The following is a 20,717-nucleotide window of genomic DNA, read 5'->3' on the forward strand; positions in this document are numbered from 1 at the left end:
TTTGTAAAACCGAAAATAAATTTTTCCCACAATTTCAGCAGTGCAGATGGCCATTTCATCTCTTCCAACATTTACTGCTGGAGTATTTACAACAATGTCGCGAATGAGCAACATCAGCATATATATGCCATTGCTAAATTAATTAAATTAACGCAAATTGAAAAATTAACAAATAATCCAATACCTAACGTAAATATGCTTCATTGTATAAAGCGGCATTTTATCATTCAAATTGTTGTAATGTTTCATATATTGATCACGACTACTGGCATTCGATTTTACATTGAGCACATTTTCAAAATCATTTTCAATAAGCACGTATTGATGAAATTCACTTTTACAAGTAAGAATAGAATAAGCCACATAAAACGATACATCTTTCATATGCTTCAAATAAATTCTTGTCATATTCTTTTCAAATATTTCATACATTTCCAAGCAAGCTTTAGGCAAATCATTTCGCAGCAAATTTCTCAAGTAATCATCATGATGAATTTCCGACATTGATACTTGAAGCATCGATAATACAGGATTCAACAATTCCATGACAACTACACGAAGCAGACAACGAACATCACATTTCAAAAGCTTTGCATAAAACTTGTCATTCAAATTTAATTTAATGCTTACAAACTTTTCACAACGTGCGGTCCATGTTTCGATAAAATTATCGAAAAAATTTTGTAAAATATTCTTTGATTTATTTATAATTGCCGGTTGATAATATTCATTAACAAACTTCAGAAAATATGTGCTGAAATTCGAAGAAAGATTTTGGCAGATTATCGCATTGAAAAACTTTTCATCCAACCGCTTTGATAAACATATTAGCATGCTGTTGAATAATTCGGCGATGTTAATTGAAAATATTGTTTTTCGTAATTTATGACGTGAAACACCAAATCTCAATTCAACAATATCTGAATTGCTTGTCAACCAAAACAATAGGGACCATTTTTCCTCCAAAATTCGCAAACAAGACATTTTGGGCGTTTCTGTATTCCACTTTAAACTAACATTACCGTTCATTGCCAATGATATCAAATCTGCTCTTTCCATCAAAATTTCTCCCATTCTACCAATATCGTTCATAATTGATCGCAAACAATAATCCCAAACAAAACCATCACTGCTGTCATCACAATAATTGCAAATTGTATCATAATCATTATAAAGACAATGGAAACGTTTAAATAAATCATTATAAAATTTTAAATCCTTTTCCTCTTCAGAACCAACTACTTTAACACCACAAACTGCAGCTTCATCAACCTGCTGCTTCCACTAAAAATTTTTATTTAAAAATAATTAATTACAAACAAAAACATATTATAACAGCTCAATTAGTTTCTTCAAAAAAATATCGCATTATTATCAATTTATTTTAAAAAATACTTAAATTATACAACAGTAAAACAGCCATGCAAACTCAATACAAATAACACAATTGCTAAGTGTTAAATTAATTACATTACGTTGTTAAGAAGGCAAAGTTATGCATGCAATCATTTAAATAAATATGTATTCAGATGAAAAGTGGAAAATAAATTATAACAGTGTCACCACTTGAATGTTTTATATCATTCCATTTTCAGAAAATAATAATAATAATAACAATAACTTACGCTAGCAGATGCTACATCTTTTCCACAATTGTACTTTTCAGTCAAAGCTTCTCTCAATCTATTCTCCAATCGATGCTTCAACATCTGCACCGTTAATGAAATATTCATTCTTGAATCCATCATTATTCGACCACAAAAAATATCAAACAAATGAAATATCTCGAAAATTTTTAATCCAGTCTTATTGGTCGCTGTATTCACAATGACAACAACGAAACCAACTAAATTGCTAAAAGAAAAAGATGGTCAACAACAATTTAGCGTTGGAAAATTTTAAACTTTAAAAAGCACAAGTTCAATATTTGCTTTAAACATATGATAACAATTTCATATTTTTATTAAACCATAAATGCACGTGAACTATAGGTAATTAGTTTTATCTCTCAAATTATGAACAACTGTTAAAGGATAGATTTGAATTTCACTTTTTTATTGGCAAATACAGAATTAATAAATGCAATTAATTTTTGAAAAATACTTTTATCTCTATAATATTCAATATATTCATGTATTAGAGTAAGAAACTTTTTACTTTCAGTTAATTCTTCAGAATACTGACGCCAAATAAAACAACACATATTATGCTTTCTTGGATTGTAGATCATGTTCAAAAGAAATTACTATTCAATTCAGTTACTTTATTAATTACAATTCATATGCAAAATTAAATATTTCGAATGCTACCTGTTGTGTAACACTTTTCCATCTCCAGTGAAAACGTCTACCACTACCGCGCTCTCTTGTTTCAGTTCAGCAAGCTTTCAGCTTCAATAACTCTGCATCAGTCTCAGTAAAATATTAATATGCAGCAATGACATCCACTAAAATCAACAATATTTTATATTCATAAATTTCCCTAATGCATAATTCGTAGCATTCAAACTGACTTCATAACTACGGTCCATAATATTTCAAAAATTCTTCATCCAACAGTATAGATTGTTGGGCATAATAAATTCAGTTTAATAACATAACGATTAACAAAAATTACATAAAAATAACGATAATACAAATTAGAAAAACTGAAAAAGGAACACAAAAAAATTCAAACTAATTGAAAAAAAAAATAATTTCCTCGAACAATAATATAAGAATAATTTGATATTATATATATATAATATCAAATTACTTATTTATCAGTTCGTTTTAATTTCTCTAGATTTTCTATTGAAACATTCAAAAAATAACCGTGTTTCATCGCTGCGTTTGCCGAAATACGTTCATCTGGATTATAAATTAGCATTTTCTAAATGAAAGTATTTTTCAGTGATCAGTGGAAAAATTACCTTTAGTTGTGATAATTTCTCTTACTTGAAGAAGCTCTTTTTCACTGTTCGAAATTCCACGCACAACCGATTTCAAATCCTTCACTGATGTCCAAAATGGAAACTCACTGCTTGAATCAGGCAGATTGGGAAATTCTGGCCAAACAACTGCATTTGGAGTACCCAAAATTTGAAATATTTTGAATAACTGACCAATTTCTGAATCTCCACAAAACAACGGTTCATTGCAAATCTAAAACAAATTCTTTTTCAATTCAATAAACAAAAATTGAATAAAATAAAATATCAGAAAGACCATTTCCGCAAAAATGCATCCCGCACTCCACAGATCAATTGACGCGCCGTAAAATTCACATCCCAACAAAAGTTCTGGGGGACGATACCATAAAGTTACAACCTGTAAATATTTAATGCAATAATTCAAATGATAATTGTTTCTTTGATGCAAATTATTCTTATGGCAAAGAAAATCAGATTATCATACATCATGACTGTATGTACGACATGGCAAAGAAAATGAACGCGCTAAACCGAAATCAGCCACTTTAAGTATTCCGAATTCGTTGACTAATAGATTCTGCGGTTTCAAATCTCTGTGCATGATTCTTTTCAAATGACAATACGACAACGCTTGTAGCAACTGCCACATGAGGCTCTAAAATTGAAATGTTCATTTCAATTCACAGAATTTGATAACATTTTCCAATTAATACTTTTGTAATTTTCGAAGGAAGACGCGGATAATAATCGTTCATAACTTGCTTTAAATCGCATTGCATATATTCCAAAATTAAATATATTCGATCTCTCTCTACGCACAGGTTTAACAATCTAAACACAATTATCAAAATGTATTATCTTTTATTGCATTTTTATAACTTACTTGATAATGTTTTTATGTTTCAGCATTTTTAAAATACTCATTTCACGTAAACAACTGGGTGGGATCCCTTCTGTTGTGCTGAACATTGATGAAAAAGAAAAAATTTGAAAATGCGTCATAAAAAATCAATAAAATGCCTTACTCCTCGAATTTAATCTTTTTCATAGCTACAACCCTTTTCGACTTTACGTTAATTCCTTTATAGACAACTCCGTACGTCCCTTCGCCTATGTGACACAAACGCTTGTAGCAATCGGGCTGGTCGGCAAAGTCAGAATCAGAAGAATCATCATCAGACGAAGAATTCATCATCAGTCAACTGTTACTGTAAAATACAGTACGGTCTACTCCCCGAGTATACTTCAAAGGCATGCCGCTCAACATTTGATTGGCCTTAAATTTCATTGGTTTTCATGCTGGCTAAATTTCATTAGTTTCTGTTGCGATGAGCTTTATTCGTTGTCGCAAACCTAAATTTTTACTGGTTGCCATTGTAATGCGTGCTATTTGCCAAATTTTGATTTTATTTTAATGGTCAGTTTTCTGATATTCAAAGCTTTACTATTTTATGATACTTATGTGGTAAAATTAATTACAATTAAGTATTTAATGAAATTCAGTGAAATGGTGAATCCATGTGATCTTTCTTACTAATAGCACCCATAACTTCTAAATTCAATTTATACTTTAATTTAAACTTATATTTAACTTCATCAAATTAAGAAACAAATTAATAGAAAGCAAACTTTTAAACAAGGTCTTTAAAATGCTCAATAGTATACACGCAATAAACTAAGTCAGTTTAAATTAAAGTAAAGCAAATTTCTTAGATGTGATCAGCAGTTCTATGAATATAATTATACACAGAAATGAAACCACAAGCAAATTTGTTAATAAACTTATAATTTTAAATTGCTAGTCAGCTTTTAAATGTGTAATTTAGCTACTACTAATAGACATATAGAAGATAAAGAGTAAAGCTCAGAATAAAAAAGTGACCATTAAAAAGAAACCAAAATTTGACAAATAGAATGCATGAAAATGACAACTAGTAAAATTTAGATTCCCAACAGCGAGTAAAATTCATCGCAACAACAACTAATGAAATTTAGCCGCCGTAGAAACCAATAAAATTTAAAACCAATCAGAGTTCTACGCAAAATTTACAACCAATCAAAGTGTGAAGCGGCAAGTCTTTGATGTATACTCGGGGTCTACCACAAAATAATGATTTTAACGGCATTGAATCTTTAAATGTTGAATGCGATATATTTGTAATATAAACAATTCCATTAATAATGTATCACTTCTCATGTTTTCATGTTGTTAGCTTTTCCGCATTTGACAGTTGATGCTGTTGAAATCTTGAAATTAATGAGGTACCAGAGGCGTTCCTTTTGTATGAATCGTTTAATTTGATATATGTGGCTTGGCGCTGTGAATGCCACGTCTAGGAATAATAAATAGATTCCGGCGTTACTTTACGTTTATTCCATTATTTAAATAAATTATCACATATTGTAATATAATATAATATAATATAATATAATATAATATAATATAATATAATATAATATAATATAATATAATATAATATAATATAATATAATATAATATAATAAAAAGCAAAAAATAAGATCATACTAGTCTGAAAACAAAAGTAATATAAATGAAACTATACAAATAACCGATCATATTCAATAACAAATCTAAAGCGCACCAGCAAATATACATCACAGTCGAAACCTGTACAAATAGTATTTCTACATATTATAATCATGCACGAGTAATATAATACGTAATAAAAATATGGCATAATGATGACATGCACAAATGATAGCAAAGTAAAACAGAAGGAAGCACAATTACATATCAAAAGTAATACAACAAAATAAAAACATATGAATAACAATAATGATGCTATATAATAATAATCATGCACAATTTACAATATTACGATGTAATAAAAATTTGTACAAATATAAGTAATAATAAGACATATAAAATGGTTAAAATATTATCGCATTAACAATAAAAAACTAAAAAAAATAATTTATATTTTTTGAAGGCTAAATTTTGTTTGGTAAATTATTAAATACAACTTTCATTAACATAAATTGCAAGAAAACGTTCTTCGAATATTTACATTCATATTAACGTCCGGCTATTTGTCCTGCTTTTTATTAAATTACCTTATATACAGTAAAACTGTAGTCATGCCGTAATATACAGTAAACTTAATCATTGCTGTCTGTTAATAGACTTAATAAATTTAACTTATATAATTTATCAATAATATCATGTCTGACTTGATCATATATGTTTTGTTTTATATAATTTCACCTTTGTGATGTCAATGTTTATGTAAACTTACTTATCTTTCTTACTGTTCCGATGATATTCTTCAACAGATTTAAGATTTTAGATCTGCCTTAAAATTAATTATGTGCATCGCATGCTTCATATTTATTTTAAAATTTAATGGCAGTCCATAAACTTTATAAAAATTATTAAATCTTGCGCTATTATTTTACATAATGGTCATGAGTACATTGCTTAAAATTATCATTATGTTTTTATAAATTTCAGTTCTGACTAAAAGAGTTTTTCAATTTTAGTTTTATCATTTGCACTTACTGTTTTTATAAATTTTTGTTTTCCGTGTATGCTGTACTTCAACTACTGTTTCTTGTAATGTTGTAATTAAGAAATACGGCGAATTGCTAATAAGTGATGTAGTGATTTCATTTTTGTTTCAATTTATGAAAAGATGAGTATTGTTGAGGAAAAAAAATATTTTGAGAATGTACCAAAGAAAATTTCCATTGCTGGCAAAGCTTCACTCATCTGGGTGATAATTTATTTTTGTTATAGTTGCTGAAACTTTCTATAGGATGCGTGTTGTTATTAATTGTGATTTGATTTTTCGTAATAGGTTTGTTGAATGCTTCATTTTGTTGTTTAATTCTTGTTCTTGATTCATTGAAAATGACTTTTATTTAGGAAATGAATAATCGCGGTAAGAAAAAGTCAAAGACCCCATTATTCAACCCAGATTTCGTTTTCAATGTAACTAGCAATACGGTTTTCGAGGAGAAGCTAAGTTTTTTGAGAACGTTAGCGAAGCAAGGCACAAGTATTGATTTGAATTCGCGAATTTCGGAAACTCGTCAGAAATTTGACGAAAAAGTACTTGTTTTGTTTAGATCTTGTTTCTATATTATTCTACTCTGTATATTATGCTTAAATAAGAACAATTGTTTGATGTAGTTTTAACAAACCAAAAAAAATACATGCATGAAGATCACTTTCAACATCAAGAAGTCAGTTTAGCCGTTGTGATTAACTTTTTTTTCGTTAATATAATTTGTTAATTGGAAAAGAATGTTTTTCAGTTACGTCAGTGTGATGCCCGGACACGAGACAAAGTCGAGTTATCAGATTCTGGCAGTGAGCCGAGCAGTGAAGACGAAAAAGTGCAGGGTGGTTCAGGTAACTGATATTACAACTAATGCTTTAAATTTCGTTCTAGTTTTATATGCGTTGCAGGATGTTTTGTAAATTTCTTTTAGTTGCTTGTACAGAAACATTTGACATCTGGCATTGTTAGTGATAAAAGTTTTTTCTTCTTTGAGAATTTGGCTAAACGTTTTAATTTTATATCTGAATGAGAAGTTTCAGACGAGCAGTTTATTGTGAACTTGCACTTGAATATCCGAATGTGTTAATTGTGTTGAAATTATTTTATAATAATTGAGAATTTATATTTTAGATTTGATTCGTGAAAAGCTCAGAAAAGGGAAACCTGCGGTAATTTATTATCAATTTTTTAGGAATTTTAAACAAATAAATACATGTATATATTATGTTTATAGAAAGAAAAGGAAGACAACTTTTTTGATAACAGATCTAAGTACAACATTTCATTGACATTTGAAGAAATGAATTTGTCTCGATCATTGAATAAGGTAAAACATGAAAATGTTTTGTTTCTTTAAATGATTATTATGTATATATTTTTTGTTATATGTATATGTTGTTTAATTGTAAATATTAAGGCAATTTCATCGATGAACTACGTTAATCCCACTCCTATCCAAAGTGCATGCATTCCAGTGGCATTACTTGGAAAGGACATTTGTGCCTGCGCTGCTACTGGAACAGGTAAAAATCTCAAAACAGCACATGTGCATATTTGGTTTCAAATGATATACATTAAAATGAAGTTGTTTTTTATGAGTAAATTTGAAAAAAATGAATTAAAATTTTGAATCACAGAGAATAGAAGAGAAGATGAATGATTATTTTTATAAAGTGAATATTTTCACATGCATGTTTGTGTGATGATTGATTCATTTTTTTGTTTTTATTTGTTGTATTGCGTTTGATTGTAATTTAATTGAATTTGAATGAATACTTGACCATTTTGCAGGCAAAACTTGCGCTTACATGATACCAATTTTGGAGCGATTGTTGTTCAAACCTGTCGGCCGGCGGATTACACGCGTGCTTGTGATGGTTCCAACGCGTGAATTGGCTATGCAAGTGTACGAAACTGGTACGACTTTGGCGAAGTACACTTCTATCAGCATCGCACTGAGTACAGGTAAACTGTTCGCTTTCTGTTCCCGTTGGTGCATTTCTATAAATGGCAAAGCAACAGCATTGTAAAGTAGAATATGTTTTTTAAAAAAAATAATTTATTTAAAATAATTCAAAATTATAATTTAATAACGAAATGATGCTGATGCTTGATGTTTTTTTTGTATATTTTCAGGTGGGATGGATTTGAAATCCCAAGAAGCCGCTTTGCGGCTCAATCCAGACGTGGTCATTGCAACGCCGGGACGTCTAATTGATCATTTGCATAATAGTCCGGGCTTCAATTTGAACGGGGTTGAAATTCTTGTACTGGACGAAGCGGACAGGTATTCTGATTGGGCATAAGTTGTTTTTTGTGTTGTTATTTTCAAATTTGTCGCGCAGGATGTTGGACGAACATTTTGAAGAGCAAATGTTGGAAATCATGCGACTCTGTTCACCAACTCGTCAAGCGATGCTCTTTTCCGCAACAATGACTGATAAAGTGAATTTTGTTTAATTATTAATTATTATTTTTTTTTTGAATATTTTTTTCAGGTGAAAGATTTGGCGTCGGTTTCGCTGAAAAAGCCAGTGAAATTGTTTGTGAACGAAAATACGGAAATGGCGTTGAATTTGAGACAACAGTTTGTCCGCATTCGGAAGGAACGTGAATGCAGTCGTGAAGCAAGTTTGGCCGGTAAAAAATTATTCCAATACACACGCATTAACTTCCAAATATTTTCCATATTATCTGTTTGGATTATGAATTTATTATTATTATTATTATTATTCAGCTTTGTTGAAACGTTCTTTTACAAGCAAAGTGTTGTTGTTTGCCGGCACGAAAGAGGTCTGTCATCGTTTGCGACTGTTGCTCGGTTTGCTTGGAATACGTGTCGCAGAATTGCACGGCAATTTATCCCAAGCTCAGGTATGTATGGGTTTGACAATTTTTAGTTCGTATGCTTGTAATTGTGTTTTTCTTGTCTGTAGCGCATTGATGCTTTGGAACAGTTCAAAAAGGGTGTGGTCGACGTGCTCGTCGCAACTGACGTCGCCGCCAGAGGCATCGATGTCCAAGGCGTGAAAACGGTAAAAAGCAAAAAATAAACGTTGTTGTTGTTTGTTTATTTGTTTGTATTCAAAAATTGAACATCGTCCAATAAATTGCAGGTGATCAATTATCAAATGCCGCATGTATTCAAGCTTTACGTGCATCGCGTCGGGCGTACGGCCAGGGCTGGTCGCAGTGGGTGTGCAGTTTCGTTTGTTTCCGAGGATGATCGTAAATTGGTAAAAGAAATTGTCAAACACTGTCCGACGAGCATCAAGCGACGCATATTGAATAAAGGTACCCACAGCCACACCCCACATATATATATATATATATTATCATAAAAGTTGTGTCGATTTGATTGATTGTGTTTTAAACAGATGCGGTGGAAAGTTGTCAGAGGATGATCGACGAACTGCTTCCAGAAATTGACCGCATTGTTGAAGAAGAGAAACAAGAACGCCAGTTGTCGATTGCGGAGAAACAAATTGCCCAGGCGAAAGCGAAGCTTGAAAACGACCATCATCAAGCCGGCGCCACTACGAGCTCGAAGGCGAACAATAATCCCCAAAGGGTGTGGTTTCAGACGCCGGTCGCTCAGAAGCTCGAAAAAGGTTGTTTGTTTATTTGTTTATTTATGTTGTTTATTTATTATTGTCGTTGTTGATTGTTTGTGTTTGTAGTTAAAAACAAACAGCTGTACAAGGAGGCGTTGAGAAAAAGCAGTGGCGCTAAGCAAAAGTCGACAGATGTGAAAACGCGAAAGGTATCAACAACAACAACAACAATAATAATAGTAATAATTAATATTTTTAGAAAAAGTTGTCAGATGCACAGGACGAAAGTGGAGGACGGTTTGAAAAATTGATCGACTATCAAGTTCGTGCCGCGAAGCGAAAACGCCGACAAGCTCGACTACGTGCGTGCGTTGAAAACGCCCCAAAGATGGCCGCTAAAAATGGTAATTAATGTTCATGTTGTGAATATATATATATATATCGATTGAATAATTTTTTTTCTCCTTCCTATAATATTTTTCAAACAGTGAAACGCAAGTTTCACCAGTCGTCGTCGTTCGGCGTGGAATATTCGAGTTCCAAATGATTCAGCAGCATTCCACTCACACTGGTGGTTGGCTTTTTTCGGAATATGCTCTTTCTTGACAAGCGGCAGCAATCATTTGAAGAGAATGATGTTCTATTTTTTTTTATTGAAAATAGTTCGAGAGACAACAAACAAACAAACAAATAAACAAATCAACCAGCACCGGTATTTTTTTTGTCCCTCGCATAATGACGCGTACGAAAATAAACAAACAACAGCAGCAGCTAAAATAGTACAGCAATTTGAACCCCATCCCCCAAAAAAAGAAAAGAAATAAAACAGAATAACATTTTATTGTGTGTGATACGCGATATACTTGTGGAACAAAGGTTCACTTTTGCATGGCGTGAACAATGTTGGAAAAATAGGCGGCCGTACGTTTGAACAAGGTTGTTGTTGTCGGCTGTTGTTGGTCGAGTTCCGCGTTGTCGACTGGCGGACTGTCCGAATAACGTGGCGACGTGGCCATGGGGTTCGGAGCGAACAGTGACGACGACACCGACGACAACTGCCACGTCGAGTAGACGGTAGTTGTTTGGCGCCGGGCCCCAGACACCAGCGCGTTCAGACGTCTGGTGTATTCGGTGAACATCCAGTCGGGCAATGGATGCGGCCGCACCAGTCTGGCGAGCCGGTCGTCGCTGAGAAACATGAACAAATTGCGGAACGGCATGTCGTAGCAGATGCCGTTGTCGACGCTGCACCGCTGGCTGCAGCGGAGCGCCAGCACGTTGGCGTCCAGATGCAGAACGGACACTTGGAACCTGGCCCGGCCGACGTGCTCGTAGGAAAATTCCACGGGACTGACTTGGAATGGGAGACGGTAGTCGAGTATGCGGGCGAGGATGTCGAGCAGTTGGGCGAGGAAGGACAGGCCGGCGCAAGTGCTGCGCTCGGGGCGGTGGTCGACCGAATCCGGCTCGACGTTCAACAGTCGCTTCAGTCGGTTGACGACGATGTAATCCGCAGCGATGCAATAGTCGACGAAACGAAATACAGTAGCCGACAGGCGTTCGGCCAGCAACCACCGCTGGTAGTGGACAGGGGTCACTTTGACCAACGCCAAGGTCGGTGGCGTCGGACTGACCGGCGAACGGGAAAAAAATTCCGGATTACTCGCCTCGAACGGCAGAACGCAGCGCACCACGTCGGCCGCTGCACGGTCCCGTCTACGCAACAGCTTCCCCTCGCAGTGGGCCAGTTGAGCGTCCCAGTCGCGCAGGGCGTGGTTCCTGTCCACAATCCGCCGTTCCAATCGCCAGCACAACGACTGCAAGTGGTCGATCACCTGACGCTGGCAGTGATTTTGGAACAACAAATCCGCCAACTGCTGTCGCTTGCAGGTGATGCTTTTGGCGAACAGCAGCACCGTCCGTCGCAACTCTTCCAATTGCACCTCCAAGCGGTCCAACTCACCGTAAACCGCCAGGCTGGGATCTTCCACCGACCGCACTTCGTAGATCGCGTTCATCAGCAACTGCAAGCCGACCACGAGCCGACGGCGATTCTTCAACCTGGCCCAATCCAGGCGGTCGTTCGTACAACGACCACAGCACAATCGACCATCCGTGAGCTTGCAAGTCGAGCAGCGAACCAACAACGGTCGAGGGGTCGTTGTCGAATTCACCAGCACGTCGTAATGGAACGCTTGCAAGTCGTCGGACATCCACGTCCACCGTCGACCGCACGCCCCGTGAGCCATGGCTGGACACGAGCAAAAACCAAACGCCAAACAACAAAAAACTCAACCAGCCATCGAACGCAACGGCTACGCAATCAACTGCGACGTCGTTGCTTGATTAAAATTGTGGACAAAAAACAACAGAATTCAACAATTCGAACACCAACGAACAACAGTACCACTGTCAGTTAACAACACGGCTTTGCGGATAACTTTGTTTGTTTCTTTCAGAATACAGTACCATGATGTTCAGGTTTAACAATTACAAAACAACGGTGAACTGATCGAAATTGACATTTCAGTTGCTCATCTGAAAACTTTGAATCGAAACAAAACATCAATAACAGCATATTTTTTTAATAATTTGTATAACTTTTCAAATTAAATTTTAACTTTCAATTCAATTTCACCACTGCCATGGGATGTGAACAGAAAGATTTTATTCACATGCAGAAATGATAATTATGAAAAATGTTTTTTTTATTGATTAATTATGAAATTTGTTTGAAATTTAGAAAAAAAATATTCGCATGACCGCAGTTTGTCAAGCAGCGTCACGTTGAATAAAGTGAAACTGAAAAAATATTTGAACTTATTATTGACAAAAAAACCAGAAAATGTGCAATTCAATTTAAAAATAAAACAACAAAAAAATAATGCCTACTCTTCCGTATTACTGTGTTTCCTGTTGCGTTTGCTTTGTTTTGTTCAGTTCATTTTTTGTCACGCCCCACTTTATGGAATCGAAAAGCAAATAGTAGAATAACCCATAATTATTTACGGTCAAATGCAAATGAATAGTACTTTGAAATTACAACACAGACTTTGACAAAAATGAAATTCTCTCCTGTTGTCCTTATTACTGTAGATGGCGTTGTAGTTATTTTTTTTAAAAAACGATGTTTTTTTCAACTGAAAACTTAATCTAATTTATGTGCACATTTTTAAAACTTGAATCAAATGTAATGCTTTTGGGGCATTTTGCAAAAGTTGTAAAAAATTTAATTTGAAAATTCATTCAAATCAACGCACACATTTTTTTAATTTGATCAGTTGTAAGATTGTAAAAGAAAAATATTTAAAATTTAATAAGTAAATTTTCATAGAACAATAACCACGTTGCGCAAATGCGACAGTTCTCGATTGTTGGGCTTGCTGTCATAAAAGGCAAACATCTGCTTGAACATCAATTACAGTAAGTACGACGTCAGCGAACTTATGCTGACGTTTCGTTTGTGGAGTGTTTGGAGTGATAATTTGAATAAGGTCGCTTGCCGGGAATGAAAATTAGCACGGTCGCTTTGTTTTTCCAGTATTTCATTTACATTGCGCTTTGTCAAGCTGGCAGGGATTTTTACAAAATTCTCGGCGTTCCGCGGTCGGCCAACTTGAACCAAATCAAGAAAGCTTACAGAAAATTGGCCAAAGAGTTACACCCGGACAAGCACCAAGATGACAAAATTGCCCACGAAAAGTTCCAAGACATTTCCGCCGCCTACGAGGTGCTTTCCAATCAGGAGAAGCGTCGCCTGTACGACAAGGGCGGCGAAGAGGCGGTGAAGCAGATGGGTGCGCACGATTCGCACGATCCCTTTTCCAGTTTTTTTGGCGATTTCTTCGGTTTCGGCCAACAAGAGTCCGGCGAGTCGGCCAGAGGTGAAGATGTGGTGGTCGATTTGTACGTCACTTTGGAAGAATTGTACAACGGCGATTTTGTGCGAGTTGTCCGCAACAAGCCCGTGTACAAAGCTGCGCCTGGATATCGCCAGTGCAATTGCAGGACCGAAATGCAAACTGTTCAAATTGGAGCCGGACGTTTTCAACTTTTTCACAAACAAGTCTGTGATGATTGCCCCAACGTAACGGTGAGTTATTTTTTTTAATTAATAACAAGGAAAATGTTTATTCTTATCTCATGATTTAATTTTCTACATATTGCGGAAGTACTCAGTTGAGAGTTGCTATATAATGAATGATTTTTTTTGTTTGAAGGAAATATTCTCAATATCATTATTCTTATTCAGTGTTTGAATTGTTGATTGGTTTGGGCATGGGGGAAATATGATGAATAATTTTACAATTTAAGATTGTAAATGAAGAGCGTACATTGGAAGTGGAAATCGAAGTTGGCATGGTCGATGGTCAAGAGCAGTCGTTCATTGGCGAAGGTGAACCGCACATCGACGGCGACCCTGGCGATTTGCGCTTCCGCATACGGACGCAGAAGCATCCAGTGTTCGAACGTCGCGGCGACGATTTGTACACCAATTTGACAATTTCATTGGAGAACGCGTTGAACGGTTTCGAATTCACCATTGTCCATTTGGACGGTCACCAAGTGTCGATCAAGCGGGACAAGGTGACGTGGCCCGGCGCCCGGATGCGCAAATTGAACGAAGGCATGCCGAATTATGAGGACAACCAGAAACGAGGCACATTGTACATCACTTTCGACGTCCAATTTCCAAAAGGGGCGTTGTCAGAGGAGCAGCGGCAACAGCTGTCGGCTATCTTGCAGCAGACCGAGCTGAAGCCCAGAGTTTACAACGGCTTATAATATAGCGACGGCAGTTTTGTGCGATTCGTTCTCTCACATTCGACTGAGAGTGAGAGATAGAGAATGTGGTTGCGTTTTTGTTTTGTTATACAAGAAATAATATTTGCAAATTTTGAAGTTCATTTTTTGTTTTGTTCAAACGACACTTTCACGCAAATTAGCCATTTCTTTTTTGTTGATTCGATAAAATTCATCTTCCAACTGACTGCAGCTTTGACTTCAACACTGAGAAAAACAAACTAACGAACGGGTAATATGCTTTTTTTTCATTCTTTCCTGCATGCTTGCTTTTTCATTTTTTCGTGCAATTTAATGAACTGTTTGTTTACCAAGTTGGACGTCACTATTCTTACTTTACTTTTGCATCGCAGTTCAAGCATGTCGGTGGAATTGCCAATCAGATAAGGAAATGCAGTTAATTGATTGGTTCATGTTTGCAGTTACAGTTGCGGCGATCCAACTGTGAAGCACTAACGATTTGTAAACAACAGCATGCTTCTGAAAATATTTACAGTATCTATAAATGACAAAGTGTCTGATAATCTCACTCAGTTGGGCGTTGTTAATCGAAATTTAAAGGTAGTTTTTTTTTCTTTACACTCATTCATTCACTTTCAATGAATGTAATAATAGTATTGCTGTTGTTCTCCGGTGTAAATTGCATGGAACATCAATCGAGCATATCGAAACAGAAAGGTACATTTCTGTTAGAAAGAAATGAAATAATAATAATTTAAAAAATTTTATTTTAACAAATAGTTACATTTATATTAAGTTCATATTTTTCAACTTATATATGGGCATAAATGGATAATATGATATCAGGTGATAAATATCATATAAATAAAAAATGATTGGTGAAAATGAATTTGGAAGACGATGTCTTCTGATGAGTAACTTTGGAAGCAGAATCACTGTCAACAGGATGTTGATAGACGATAATCCGCTATGAGTACCAACGAACGATAGAAGAACACTAGGGCTATGAAAACAAACACGTGGAAAATTTGATGCGACTGAAACCATGTATCAAATCGTCCGGGCATCAGACGCTCCGGAACACGACAACTATAAATCAAAGCTCCACTGATGTAAAAGAAAGCCATAATGAGAAGCAGGTAAATTGAACCCATCAGTTCCTCAGGTATACCATACATGTATCGATAGTGCAAACACGGAATAGCAGCCGAAAGACCGTTGAGTATGAAAACCAAGCTTCGGGTGAATCTGTGATGCGCGGTCGACAGATCCCCTTTTATTGTTTGAACTGCAGAATGAATTCCAAGTAACATACACAGTACGGCATAAATTATGTATAACCACGAATGGCAGTAGAACAGGTAATACAGCCAAGATACAGTCGATCCTGTTATCAGTATAGCTATACCGCAGTGATCTAATTTCCGAAATAGATGCGAAACCCATTCTGAATGACACACCATCGTATGGAAGGAAGCAGAGAACCCTAGGCAACCCAAAGCACTGGCGAAGTACGGCAGAAAAGGAATTTTTTGTTCCAATTTCAATGATGCGCTCGTCATATGCCACTGTGCCAACAAGTACATTATATAAAATGCAATCAGGTGAGACCAGATGTTCCCCGTTTCGCTGTGTATTTGAAATATTGACAGTAAACAGTCCAATACCGAGAACAACGGTGGCCGGTGTCCGTGCAAAACAAACTCATTTTCTTGAAGCCAAGGTGGCAGCGTGGAAACGTGTGTGGTCGTCCACGTTGCGCCGCGCACCGCTTCTGGACTGTTCTCCAAACCACCGGCATTATCTTTCGATGCTTCCTTAACTCTGTTTAAATCATCTTGAACTGTCGGCTCGACAGCTTGTTCAGCCGGTGTCCCTACACTATCTTGACTACATGGCCTCGGTTCCACTACTTGTCCAGTCTCCATAACTCCGGCGATCTCTTTCGATGCTTCCTTAACTCTGTTTAAATCATCTTGAACTGTCGGCTCGACAGCTTGTTCAGCCGGTGTCCCTACACTATCTTGACTACATGGCCTCGGTTCCACTACTTGTCCAGTCTCCATAACTCCGGCGATCTCTTCCGATGCTTCCTTAACGCTGTTCAAATTATCCTGAACTGTCGCCTGGACAGCTTGTTCGGTCACCTCCTGCCGACTCAGCTTCTGTTCCACCGTTCGAGCGTCAGCTCCAACCTCCACTGGATCTTCTTTTTCATGCTTCCGTTCACGCTCTCCCTCCTGGTCGTTGCCACGGACTGTTGGTTGTTCAGCTGAGAAATTTGATGGTTGCATGATTACGAGATTTTGCAAAATGAACTAGAAAAGATAGCCACCGCTCACTCGCAGCGAAATCTGTGGAATGAAACATGCGTAGTCAGGCGATGGGCCGTAGGCTGGGTAGGACTTTAAAGTTAATTTAAACTATGATGACGTTAAGAAAAGTTTAAATTAGGTCATAGTTTAAATTCGCTTTAAAACGCCATCAGTTGGAGGCAAGTTCACCCTGCCGCCTGGTGGGGGAACACTAACGGACGCGAGCTGTAATTTCTGTATTCACTCCAAAATCGGGTGCTCGATCTCAAATCTCCCTCACACCTTAAAAAATGTTTCACTTACGTCAGGGATGTCGGTATCCAAATGAGTTGTTTCTTCAATTCAAACAAGGCAAAAGGGAAATTTTGAACGAACAAGAAAATTCAATGAATAATAATTGATAATTTTATATTTAAGTAATAACAAAACAGTGTTGTTCACAAGATATAAAAAACAATGATGAATGAGTTAATTTGTTTAGAAAACGGTTCGTATCGTTAAGTATTGGAATTTGAATTTTTTTTGCCATGCATTGTGAATCTCCATCAGGCAAGTTCACAAAAGTAAATTCTGTTGAAGGGAAATAATTTTTCACAACAAAAAAAGCACAGAATGAATTTCACAAATTCAATAATAATCATTGATTTTAGTGGCAAGATAATTTCCACAAATAAGAAGAAAAGAGGAATAAAATGAATGAATGAATGAATAAAACGGAGGTTACAATTGATCAACCATTTTTCCGTATGACGCTTTCTTGATAGGATGAAGCCAGCAGAACGCCTTCACGAGACCAAATTCGACTATGAGCAAAATGATGATTGCCGACTTGAATGTTCATTGTCAAAGTGGAGAAGAAGAAAAAAAGCAAAATTAACAAATAAGAAGAAAAAATGACGTTGGGAAAGTGAGATAAAATTGAATTAAAATTTACTGGATGATTGGAGCGAGCATTCGGATAAATTCCAAGCGTTGAAGTCCATCTTGCAGCGGTGGAACCAGACCGAATGGTCGACCGGAAGCACGGACAAATTTTCACCGTGCCGGTGCGATTTCAGAGCCAACGAGAACAGCAAACTGTACGTAACCTGCGCTGCTAGACAACGATTGAAAACCAAATCGGGTTCTGAAAATTGAAATCGAAACGGAAATATTTTCATAAAAAAAGACAAAATTTATTTTTTGAAATTTCATTACGACTTGGCAACTGTTGGCACTTAATCCACAAAAATTCCAACGGCGCCTTGTAAGCATCGAGCGGCTGATTTGGAAGAATAACTGACCTTTTTTCGAAACATCCCGAAACGCATCCCAGCACTGGTAACGACTGCTTTTTCCCATTTCTGAATTTGAAACTGATATTAATTAGCGGAGAAAAAAAATATTTCTTCCCGACACCGACGCTCCCAGTACCTGACAATTTCCACCGACGGATCTGTGGAATTTTCAGAAAAATCCGGAAAAGACACATTCGGAGGATCGGACTGATGTTCCACTGATTCTGCAGCTTGCTGTATTATATATTATCATTTTTAAAAAAATTCCAATTTTAAACAAACAAACGAAACTTGGAAGATAACATAAGTTACATTTTTCAAATAATACAATTACTGGCAACAACATTTCATTTTTATCATGTTTACTGTATTGATTAGGCAAATAATTTCTGACCAACCTCGTGAAACGATAACTGAGCAGTAAATATGCATTGACCATCTTGAACTGCTTCGACAGAACGAACGCTGAAACTTTTGCCTTGTCGAGGTCTGTCGATCAAGTACAAAACTGGCCTTGACGCGTTTCCTGCAAAAAAAAGCAATTGGATTAAAAATTAAAAATTCATTTTTACAATATACCCTGCTTCAAAAAATGGCACTGCATGCTGTGCACATGAAGCTGTTCATTGACAGTTTGTGAAGCGGCGATAATTGCATGGCTGATAAATTGGCCACCATATATGATATCACTGTTAAGTAGAGAAGAAACTGAATTTGTACTTCTGCAAGAAAAACAAAAATGACAATTAACACACCAACAACACATACACACACACACACACACACATGCATAAATACGAAGATTTATATCGAATCCTACTAACTGCAGTAAAATGTATTATTCTTACTTTTGAAAATCACAACGGCAAACAACTTAAAATTTTATTTTAACAGTAAAGAAAAGTACTAAATGTACTATTATATTTCATTAAATTACAAAATGTGTGCCACTGAACGTTACTTGAAAATGAACAACAAAAATCTTTTATAAAAACATTGCTTCATGAAAAACCATAATCATACCTATATAAATTAGAGTCAATTTTTTCCACATTAAAAACCAAATTAAGCAGACTTTCTGCAGAATTTGATGCAAATCGTCGAATGTTGCGAAACATCCTAAAAATTACTTTACAAATAGCAACTCTTAATCTACAAAAACTGTGTTTTAATAATAATAATCACGTACAATTATAGGATCCGTACTGAATTATTTTTTAAACAAGTAACCAAATATTAGTTAAATAAGCACCAAAAACGTACTCACACAAAAATGTAAAACTTCTTTCATTCGAATTTATCATTTTGGATAAATTAAGATTTTGAACAATAAATACATTAATAGGCAATAAAGAAGACAAGAAACTTTTATGATCATTGTAAATAAGTAATAAAATGCAATTGTTGCCATTATTCATTGATTCTCTAGTGCAACAATTAATATGCTTTTTAAAGATTTGTTTGTTGTTGTAAAAATTAGTTTAAGAATTCAATTAACCTTCAAAGTCAACATACTGTAGAATATTATCAAAATATATTTTACTGTCAGTTTTATGTGATAGTTTTTGTTGAAAAACACAAAATTGTTTTTTTGTCATTTAAACACAACTTTTTTTAAGTCGATTTAAGTGTTTTTCAAAATTTTCAGCCTCTTCAACAGTATAGTCAGTGAAATTTTTTGTCATAGCATTATTCTTGAAAACTGGCTGTTTTTTTATTTGTGCTTTTTACATTTCTTATAATATATGGGACGTTATTTCACTTTTCGAGGTTTGTACTGAATTTTTGGCAATCAGCGCTAAAGTTCCTTTGGGAGCAGAGCATGCATAAATAAAAAGTTTGAAAATTGTTTTTAAATTAGATACTGTAGAAATATCATCTAGAAGTTTTTGAATGTTAATCTTGTGCAATATTTTCTGAAATCTCAGTTAAAATTTTCTTTAACTTAAGCATATTGAAAAACTCTTTTCTATTGTCAAGCAGTACTGCGGTAAATTATTATTTTTTAAGATATTTTAAAAATGCTTATTTTGTAATATATGAAAAATTATTTTTCATCATTCACTTTCATCATAAAATTTAATTTACATAAACAGACACATTTACATATATATACATTTCAATATTTTCATTTGTTGCCTGTACAGAGTTCTGTGAAATATTAATGCTGATTGTTGGAATAAAGTTGTCGTTGATGTCGTTAGCGCATTTTATCACAGTGTGCATGAATGGACGATTTAAATTCTTGCCAGTTTAAAAGCTGTTTTTTTATTAAACGGGCTATTTAATATTTCAGAATGATCAATTGAAATGCCAATTGTTGGCAATTTGTTTTTTTTACTTGTTGTGAGTGATTTTGCTTTACAGAAAAT

General features: G+C 35.2%; 7 protein-coding genes across 7 annotated transcripts; 4 read left to right on the forward strand and 3 right to left on the reverse strand.

The window, feature by feature from the left end:
• Positions 1 to 38: 38 nt before the first annotated feature.
• On the forward strand, positions 39 to 107 carry Tsp_08775 (hypothetical protein; the record flags this gene model as incomplete). Its single annotated transcript, XM_003373999.1, has 1 exon — positions 39 to 107. A coding segment is annotated over one exon (69 nt), but the record flags the coding sequence as incomplete, so codon positions are not given.
• A 2,647-nt stretch (positions 108 to 2,754) lies between these two features.
• Tsp_08776 (cell division protein kinase 2) lies at positions 2,755 to 4,106 on the reverse strand. The gene is made up of 7 exons (XM_003374000.1): positions 3,937 to 4,106; positions 3,795 to 3,872; positions 3,625 to 3,742; positions 3,396 to 3,566; positions 3,207 to 3,308; positions 3,020 to 3,143; positions 2,755 to 2,849 (listed from the first exon to the last, which is right to left on the reverse strand). The coding sequence occupies exons 1-7, from the start codon at positions 4,104 to 4,106 to the stop codon at positions 2,755 to 2,757; spliced, it is 858 nt and encodes a 285-aa protein (XP_003374048.1).
• A 2,458-nt stretch (positions 4,107 to 6,564) lies between these two features.
• Tsp_08777 (putative DEAD/DEAH box helicase) lies at positions 6,565 to 10,401 on the forward strand. Its single transcript, XM_003374001.1, has 16 exons — positions 6,565 to 6,645; positions 6,798 to 6,983; positions 7,190 to 7,286; positions 7,567 to 7,604; positions 7,670 to 7,762; positions 7,853 to 7,958; positions 8,227 to 8,400; positions 8,572 to 8,722; positions 8,781 to 8,880; positions 8,934 to 9,075; positions 9,173 to 9,309; positions 9,372 to 9,470; positions 9,552 to 9,729; positions 9,813 to 10,046; positions 10,116 to 10,228; positions 10,249 to 10,401. Exons 1-16 carry the CDS (start codon positions 6,565 to 6,567, stop codon positions 10,399 to 10,401), a joined length of 2,082 nt encoding a protein of 693 aa, XP_003374049.1.
• Positions 10,402 to 10,867: 466 nt separating this feature from the next.
• Tsp_08778 (conserved hypothetical protein) lies at positions 10,868 to 12,238 on the reverse strand. The gene has a single exon (XM_003374002.1). It carries the CDS (start codon positions 12,236 to 12,238, stop codon positions 10,868 to 10,870), a length of 1,371 nt encoding a protein of 456 aa, XP_003374050.1.
• An 813-nt stretch (positions 12,239 to 13,051) lies between these two features.
• On the forward strand, positions 13,052 to 15,301 carry Tsp_08779 (DnaJ protein subfamily B member 11). Its single transcript, XM_003374003.1, has 6 exons — positions 13,052 to 13,096; positions 13,324 to 13,352; positions 13,414 to 13,448; positions 13,484 to 14,082; positions 14,304 to 14,756; positions 15,215 to 15,301. Exons 1-6 carry the CDS (start codon positions 13,052 to 13,054, stop codon positions 15,299 to 15,301), a joined length of 1,248 nt encoding a protein of 415 aa, XP_003374051.1.
• Positions 15,302 to 16,099: 798 nt separating this feature from the next.
• Tsp_08780 (hypothetical protein) lies at positions 16,100 to 16,575 on the forward strand. The gene is made up of 2 exons (XM_003374004.1): positions 16,100 to 16,114; positions 16,156 to 16,575. The coding sequence occupies exons 1-2, from the start codon at positions 16,100 to 16,102 to the stop codon at positions 16,573 to 16,575; spliced, it is 435 nt and encodes a 144-aa protein (XP_003374052.1).
• A 1,416-nt stretch (positions 16,576 to 17,991) lies between these two features.
• On the reverse strand, positions 17,992 to 19,463 carry Tsp_08781 (putative acyl-CoA thioesterase II). The gene is made up of 7 exons (XM_003374005.1): positions 19,421 to 19,463; positions 19,194 to 19,218; positions 18,925 to 19,067; positions 18,744 to 18,871; positions 18,482 to 18,579; positions 18,266 to 18,411; positions 17,992 to 18,194 (listed from the first exon to the last, which is right to left on the reverse strand). The coding sequence occupies exons 1-7, from the start codon at positions 19,461 to 19,463 to the stop codon at positions 17,992 to 17,994; spliced, it is 786 nt and encodes a 261-aa protein (XP_003374053.1).
• Between the last annotated feature and the right edge of the window lie 1,254 nt (positions 19,464 to 20,717).

This window comes from Trichinella spiralis (genome assembly GCF_000181795.1).
Source record: "Trichinella spiralis strain ISS 195 chromosome Unknown Scfld6, whole genome shotgun sequence".
In the NCBI taxonomy this organism is placed as follows: Eukaryota; Metazoa; Nematoda; class Enoplea; order Trichinellida; family Trichinellidae; genus Trichinella; species Trichinella spiralis.

Excerpts from the sequence above, each read along its gene's own strand:
- Tsp_08776 (XM_003374000.1), bottom strand. The coding sequence starts at position 4,106 with ATGATGAATTCTTCGTCTGATGATGATTCTTCTGATTCTGACTTTGCC. Across the intron at positions 3,567-3,624 it reads TTCCTTCGAAAATTACAAAA|AGCCTCATGTGGCAGTTGCT; the intron begins GTATTAATTGGA and ends TTTCAATTTTAG. Across the intron at positions 3,144-3,206 it reads GATGCATTTTTGCGGAAATG|ATTTGCAATGAACCGTTGTT; the intron begins GTCTTTCTGATA and ends AATTTGTTTTAG.
- Tsp_08777 (XM_003374001.1), top strand. The coding sequence starts at position 6,565 with ATGAGTATTGTTGAGGAAAAAAAATATTTTGAGAATGTACCAAAGAAA. Across the intron at positions 7,763-7,852 it reads TGTCTCGATCATTGAATAAG|GCAATTTCATCGATGAACTA; the intron begins GTAAAACATGAA and ends GTAAATATTAAG. Across the intron at positions 10,047-10,115 it reads CGCTCAGAAGCTCGAAAAAG|TTAAAAACAAACAGCTGTAC; the intron begins GTTGTTTGTTTA and ends TTGTGTTTGTAG.
- Tsp_08778 (XM_003374002.1), bottom strand. The coding sequence starts at position 12,238 with ATGGCTCACGGGGCGTGCGGTCGACGGTGGACGTGGATGTCCGACGAC.
- Tsp_08779 (XM_003374003.1), top strand. The coding sequence starts at position 13,052 with ATGAAATTCTCTCCTGTTGTCCTTATTACTGTAGATGGCGTTGTA. Across the intron at positions 14,083-14,303 it reads ATGATTGCCCCAACGTAACG|ATTGTAAATGAAGAGCGTAC; the intron begins GTGAGTTATTTT and ends TTACAATTTAAG. Across the intron at positions 14,757-15,214 it reads AGACCGAGCTGAAGCCCAGA|TTACAGTTGCGGCGATCCAA; the intron begins GTTTACAACGGC and ends TCATGTTTGCAG.
- Tsp_08781 (XM_003374005.1), bottom strand. The coding sequence starts at position 19,463 with ATGTTTCGCAACATTCGACGATTTGCATCAAATTCTGCAGAAA. Across the intron at positions 18,872-18,924 it reads GTGCCATTTTTTGAAGCAGG|GAAACGCGTCAAGGCCAGTT; the intron begins GTATATTGTAAA and ends TTTTTTTTGCAG. Across the intron at positions 18,580-18,743 it reads CTCAGTTATCGTTTCACGAG|CAAGCTGCAGAATCAGTGGA; the intron begins GTTGGTCAGAAA and ends TATATAATACAG.